General features: G+C 33.8%; 1 protein-coding gene across 2 annotated transcripts; it reads right to left on the reverse strand.

The window, feature by feature from the left end:
• Positions 1 to 931: 931 nt before the first annotated feature.
• On the reverse strand, positions 932 to 5,795 carry LOC108452905 (probable disease resistance protein At1g61300). 2 transcript variants are annotated; one of them, XM_053029006.1, is made up of 4 exons: positions 5,304 to 5,795; positions 5,126 to 5,213; positions 1,639 to 4,608; positions 932 to 1,128 (listed from the first exon to the last, which is right to left on the reverse strand). In XM_053029006.1, exon 3 carries the CDS (start codon positions 4,596 to 4,598, stop codon positions 1,641 to 1,643), a length of 2,958 nt encoding a protein of 985 aa, XP_052884966.1. In that variant the 5' UTR covers positions 4,599 to 4,608; positions 5,126 to 5,213; positions 5,304 to 5,795; the 3' UTR covers positions 932 to 1,128; positions 1,639 to 1,640. The 2 variants fall into 2 exon arrangements, with proteins under 2 accessions (XP_052884966.1, XP_017606186.1); XM_017750697.2 differs by having other exon boundaries at positions 5,121 to 5,213.
• Between the last annotated feature and the right edge of the window lie 1,734 nt (positions 5,796 to 7,529).

Genomic DNA, 7,529 nt, shown 5'->3' on the forward strand with positions numbered 1-7,529 from the left:
AGCATTTCAATTTTAGAAAAAATTAACTCTTTTAAAAATTAATGTTTAAATTTAGCTCAAAAATAGAGTAAGGGTTAAATTGAAAAAAATGTATACATTAAAAATTAAATTTATTATTATACCATAATTTTAATTAACAATAATAAATCTCAATAAGGAAATCCTTGCTAAATATTTAACAATATGAAGAAGAAAATGAGGCAGAAGCTAACTCATCTTTAAACATGTAATAATTCATTACTTGCACATAAAACCTTTGATCTGCTATCAAAATTTCAATGATAGATATGAGGTTTAAAATCAATGGAAATATAATTGCATTAATTCTGGAAAATACTAACAAGTATTGCATTAATTCTAATAGGTACATATGTTACAGATGGGGTTGTCCGTTTTTCTTAGTTTCGTCTGGTTTTTTCGGTTATTCGTTCACTATGCTTTGTACTAGTTTATTTCTATATTGTAGTTGATTGAACATGTATTTGTGCTGGGGAGGCAAATATAGAGGGCGGACAGTGACCTTACCCCTAAAAATAGAAAATTATAGTTTTGGCCCCTTATAAATGATCAAATTATAACTTAATATAGGGTAAAATTAGGCTTTGGTCTCTCAAGAAAACTTGTATTTAGTCCCTTCAAAAGTAATGAAATCATAAATTAATACATAATAAAATCTATATTTTGACATTTCAAAATTTTATAATTCAATTTTGCCTTCCCTAGACAAATTTCTGGATTCGCCCTTCTTTGAACTTGTATTTGATATTTGACTAGTGAGTGCATTATATTTGAAATAAAGAAAGTTTTGTTCAACTCAAAACAATACGTGATGCACCGTTAGTTTTTCTATTACCATTCAATAATGGAGCGACTAATTTGATCAATTTTTTTATAAAAAAAATTAGAATAACCAAAATAAAAACAACCACTATTTATAATAACTAACGAGATATTTTACCCTGATGATTTAAAATAGAAAAACATACATAAAAACATTGTAAATCTTCCCATGTTTGTACTCAATATTTAAAAATATAATAAAAGAAGAGAGATAAATTCCCAGGATTTAAAGCTTGAATGTAGGGATTAGGATAGTCGCTCGTCCACAACTCCTAATATGCGATGAACCTTTAAAGACACCAATAAACCAAAACCAAAATAAAACAACACATAATAATATAAAATCCTAACTAATTATTGCATGAACCAGGGACAAAAAACAGAGTTTGGTCTCTAAAAAAAAGGAAAAGAAAATAGTCTTTCAAAGAGGTCGTTTTGGGTGCTAATTTAATATATATATATATATATATATATATATAGAAAGCTAGGAAGGGTTACACTTCAATGGCCAACAGTTAAAAGTTAACTGTTGAAAAGTTGACTTATTTAAGTGTATTTTCTTAGTTCAAAAGTATAATTCAATGAAAAAAATAAAAAATTATTTGATTTTTTTCGAAAACTTAATTGGTTTTAAGGCTTTAAACCTAAAGTAATCTGAGCACTCATAATTTTGACTATCCTCCACCCTGCTACTGTATTCAACTTCTTTTGCAGTAATGGGCGGCCACACTTTTAACTTTATCTTATTAGATTTATAAAATAATAATAATACTAAACAAAACGATGAATGGTTCATACCTTTAATGCTTCCTATTCTTCCAAAGGGGTTGAAGAACATTTTTAAAGTTTGGATTGTCATCCCACTCTAACCATTCCCACCATTGTGCGCTTGACCTGATGGTAAGAGAAGGTGGAGCATATGCAAATGGCTGCCCATTGCCAACAAGAGGAACAAATGGAGGAATTCTCGTCAGTTTATAACAGTCAAGCATAACATCGATAAGTTGGAGAGAATCACAAACCATTACTCCAGTTTTGCTGCAGATTCTCTTCAATTTTGGTAATTCGCACAATTTCAACTCCCTCAATTTGGGAAGATGGAATTTGATTAATGCATCACTTCCTTTTTCTCCAACTTTTGATGTTTGTGCTCCCAATATTTCTACTACCTCGTTACAATAAGACACTGTTATTTCTTCCAGGTTTTGGAGGTTTGGAAGCAACCAATGTGGAAGCAACGTCTTCATACTTGAGCATGCGGTTAAAGTGATTTCCTTAAGATTGGAAAATGTAGCAGACGGAGCCAATGTTGATGTTGTTGTTGAACCAAATCCTTCGTCTTTAATAATAAGGGCACTCAACTTTGGCAGATCTCCTAGAAACAACACCTCAAGGCTTTGAAATGGATGAATGGAAGAAGAGGTAAAAGAGGATAAGGAAACAACACACTCTATCCTTTTGCAAAACTGAATTGTACATGTTGTCAAGTCAACCGCATTTGTTAAGCAAGAAATACTATCGCCTAGGCATCTCATATAGTGGAAATCACTAATACGCAACTCCTGAATATCAATTGGGAGCAAAATTAGGTCACCTTCCCAATTGTGGACTTCTTCAATTGTTAATCTTCTATCTCTTCCAACATACCGATCAGCTATGCCCAACTGTAAATGGTACTTGATGAGATTTTTCTTATTTTGCTGCATTGACGAGATGAACTTATTGAGTTCATAAATGTCTTTGAAACTTCCGTTAAAGCATTCCAACTTCTCCAATGGCACTACCTCCTCTGCTTTTAGACTTATGTTAGAGAAATCAAAACTCAAGTGCTGAAGGTGAACGAGTTTTGGTAAAAGTCCAGCGGGTATCTCTTTCAGATTGGGCCCTCCAAGATCAATGTATCTTAGCTTTATCAGCATATCCATGCCTTCAGGTACTTCCTCAACTGCAGTCCAAAAAAGATCCAACTTCTTCAATTCTTGAAGCATCGAAAGACATGGCAGATCTCTTAATCCAACACAGCCACGAAGCAACAATGTTGTGAGGTTCTTTAGTTCAGAGATGGAATTTGGTAAACTCTTGATGTCCGTAAACGACAAATTGAGGACACAAAGACAAGGCATGTTTGTGAAGAAAGAATATGGGATCTCCCATAGAGGGTTCTTCTGCAATAACAAGGTTGTGAGGAGTTGGCATTTTGTGGGCAGCACATCTATGGGAAATTTTATTGAGTTATACATAAGCGACACTTTCTCAATATCCGGACTCCATTGCTCCTCTTTCGGTAACTTTCTTAATTGCAAGCCTGCTTGTATCATATATTGAGGATTCGTTCTTGTGATCGACAATGCCATGTCTCTCACTGCATCATGCATCTTTACGCGAGGTATACCAAGTTCATTGGTAATATTTTCCAACAAGCAGTTATCTTCCAGCTTTTTCAAAATAGCAAGGCCTTTGTCTTCCATTTCTTGTCTTGTATCCATTTCATCTATGAATCCCTCATCAATCCAGCACTCGATTAGTTCATCCTTACTAATTTCAAAATCTTCAGGATATAATGCACAGTACAAGAAGCAATCTTTTACTTTCCCATCTTTCAAGTGATCAAAACTAAATTTCAAGCGCCCGATTACCTCATCTTCTACTCCTTCCACTTTCCCTATTCTCTCTTTCAAATCCTTGAGTGCATTTTTCCAAATACGAGGGCTATCTTCTCCATTCATGGTACCAGCTACCACAACAATTGTAAGAGGTAGGCCCGCACATTCTTTGACAACAAGCTTCAAAGTTGGCATTATATTTGGACTTTGAACTATGCTAGGTCCAACTTTATTCAAGAATAGTATCAATGCCTCTTCTTCTGAAAGGGGCTTCACTTTTATCACCTTACAACCCATATACTTACAGATATGCTCGGAACGGGTTGTCAACACCAACTTGCAGCCATTGCTGCCACTGGGCTCGGGGATCCCAACTTCCTCTAGAGAGACTTTATCCCACACATCATCTAGGATTAGAACATGCTTTCCTACTTTTTTCAGCATTTCTGACAAGATTGCTGCTCGTCTGAGCTTGTCTCCTTCTATGGCCAAATCTTCCCTCAACTTCAATGCACCTGCAATATCATCTTGTACCTTCATTACATTGAACTCCTTTGATATGGTAACCCAGATTACCCTTTTCAATCTTTGATGTTTCAAAAGATCATTGTGGATGTGCTTCATGATAGTGGTTTTACCCACACCACCCATCCCCCAAACCCCAATCTTGCTCACCTCCCTCTGCATCAAACATGCCCAAATCTCGTTTCTGACAGCTTCCTCTCCAACTAGTTCTGATGTTGGCAGTGGCAACCCAGCATTTGGACCATCCATAGCAAGACCTTCAGAGGAATTAGGAGCTCTATCAAGAAATTCCTTCATTTCTCGAGTCTTTTCATCAACCAGCTGCCCGTTGCAAGCACGACAGATATATCTCCCGTTACTGACTTTGTTTTCAACAACTTGTGCTTCCCTAATCATCTCTTTCACATCTGTCAACCAATTTTCAACTCCCTGCTTCGGTATCTTCCCCAGAGGGCGAAGAAGCTCTGCTTTCAATTGCAGCTCTATATCTTTCATTTTGCATTTCAATTCATCTCTGGTCCTCTTGAAGTTTCTCACATAATCATTCAGCTTTCTGTGATATTTCAAGTATTTACAAACAGGAGGTCCAAGACACTTGGCAATGCCAAGAACAGGCTCTACGGGCTCCATTGCTATGTCCCTGCAACGCAATCATATATAACAGTAGCAGATAATGAAAATCTGTGAATGTCAGTGTAAGCATGAAAAGGAAACATGAATGAAAGTTTCAAGCAATGGCGTCTATTAGATGGAGCTATGGATGGGTGGCAGACAGAAACATGATGAAATTTATGTATCCAGAATTAACCTCTCAATGTATAGAAAATGCTAGACTCAAGTGTGTATCAGAATATTAAGAGGTAAAATGTTCAACAGTTTGAGATTTCAACATTATATTGCTTCTGGGTAGCTCTTTCTGTATTAATTTGTATCTATAGTAGATTATGTCTGCTGATCATCCGGTCTTGAAACCTAAAACTGTTGATAATCAGTAGAGGAAATCATTGCTCCAGATATTATTATTACAATTATTCATCTTTCTTGTTATGTAAAAGCAAAGGAAATCATGTCATGAGTTGATAATAAGCAAACAAATTTTCGAATGAGCTGAATTGCATATTTGAGTATCAAAGAATGGGAAGCAGAAATTACCTGACCTACTGTCTGAAAAGTGTTGAGATTAGAACTGAAAATGAAGCAGTGAAGTTCACTCCCTTGACTATCTTACGAAGCAAGCTGCTATAACTGAAGCAGATAATAAAAAACAATCATTGCATAGTCATGAATTAAGCAATGAAAAGCATGTCATGGATTAAGCAAATCAAAGGAAATTACCTTGACTGGATGCTTGAAAATTAGTGATAGACCTTGGACATCAAAAGAAATAAAAAACAGTGAAGAAGAAAGAATGTTGTGGGTACAATAGTCAAAAAAAGAAGAAGTGAAGATAAAAAAAGTCAAAATTATTAGTAAGAAATCCCATCTTTTTTCTTTTAGCTTCTCTCTTTGGTGTCTGCCATTATTAGTTGGCTTTTTGGGCACAGCTACGTATTTGATACAGAATTTTCTCGACAGTCGTATCTATCAGTTGGTAATAAAACCTTTGATCTGCTCTCAAATTTTCAAAGATAGATATGATTGTCGAAAATCCATAGAAATGTCCTTTGCATTAATTCTGGACAATACCAGCAAGTATTGCAGTGATCTTGGTGCTCAATTGTAACAGATAATAATAATTAATGAGAGTATAGTTATTGGTGTTGTTCTTGTTGGTATTAAATTTTGGATTCAACTCAGGAAAATTCTTTACATATGGATTTGTAAGATGTGAATGAATCTATTCAATTTTATATATATATATATATAAATAAATAAATCTATTCAAGTTGAAATAAATATATATAAATTCCTGGGTAAGCTACATTTTAGATTTAGATTGTGGTTTTGTAATTTTAGTCCTACTCTCAATCAGTTTGATCTTGATAATATATAAAATGGTAAACAATTGAAATTATTTTAAAATTAGAGCAAATACTTGAAATAGAAACATTAATTAATTAAAAAAGAAGAAGAAAGTGAAAATAAAAACAAGCAAAATAATGAGCGACACCACACACAACTCACTTCCATTATAGTTTACTTTTTCTTAGCTGTCTGCCATTATACTTGGCATTAAATAATAATAACAATAATTAATTGGAAAGTATGGGAAAGCAGGATGTAAGACTGCATGATTGTATGTTACAACTTGAAATTAAATATACAAGCAATTGTGTTTTATGGGGTATAGTTATCGGCACCTTCAAAATATATTTACTTATTAGGTTCGGGACTAATTTATCAAAAAGAAAATTATTTTTTTAAATTACAGAAATAGATCAATTTTGATAAAATGCTTTCAGTTAGGGGAAATCCAAAAAAACGTTTTCAGCAGAGAGCATTTTTGCCACATCAGCACTAAATCCAAAATTTGGTATATGTGATTTGTTAGATTTTGTCATAAATTAATATTTGTTTTAGTGGTTAAATGCATTTCATTATGGGTTTGAGGTCTTATATTTGAATTCCTATGTGAGTGAGTTGACCATATTTATTATTATAGGATCATAAAATTTATAGCTCCTAAACCACTCAGAATAACCAATAAAATAGTTGCTGTTTTGAAGTCCAATTTCTTTTCATGTGGCCTATAAGGCCTTGTCTCAACTGGACATCCTCAAATGTGAAAGTGTTTTAGACTAGACTTTTGACTTGTCCAAAGCTCATAAGATGTTTTTACAAATACTTTATTGGGTACTCTTTTCAAAATGTATCTTAACAGTCTTGTTTCGTCTTTCATTTACACCATTCATATTAGGTGATCCCGACATTGTGTACTGTGAGACAATACCGCATTTCTCTAGGAATTTTGCAAATGGTCCTAGACATTGTTCACTTGAGCCATCATATCTATCATATTACTCACCACCGTGACTAGATCTAACGTTTTTAATCCTTTTGTTGAGTTGATTCTCAGCTTCAAATTTATAAGCTTTGAACACGTTTAAAGGATGAGATTTCTCATGAATAAGATATAGATACTCATAACGTGAGTAATCATCTATGAATGTTATGAAATATTGCTGACCATTTCAGGATGTCGTAGGGAATGGCCCACAAATATCAGTATGAATTAATTCTAAGACGTCTGAAGATTTATTGGCACTCAATCTCTTGGTTTTGGTCTGTTTCCCTTAATGCAATTGTCACAGACATCAAAGTTTATGAAGTCAAGGCACTTTAAAATACCATCAGACACAAGACGTTCAACTCTAACTTTTAAGATATAACCTAAGTGCTTATGCCATAATGATGTTGGATTTCCCTTATTTACTTTGCATTTAATACCACGTGGTTCCACATGCAAGGTTTCACTATAGGACGTAACTATTTCTAGCAAATAAAAGTTGTCATAAGTATTTAAATAACTAGTTTCAACAACATTCAAATTTAAAGATAAACTAAATTGATTGTTTCCGAATGAACAATAATATTCAAATTTTTTCAATGAATAAACATAAA

This window comes from Gossypium arboreum, chromosome 5 (genome assembly GCF_025698485.1).
Source record: "Gossypium arboreum isolate Shixiya-1 chromosome 5, ASM2569848v2, whole genome shotgun sequence".
NCBI classification, from domain to species: domain Eukaryota; kingdom Viridiplantae; phylum Streptophyta; class Magnoliopsida; order Malvales; family Malvaceae; genus Gossypium; species Gossypium arboreum.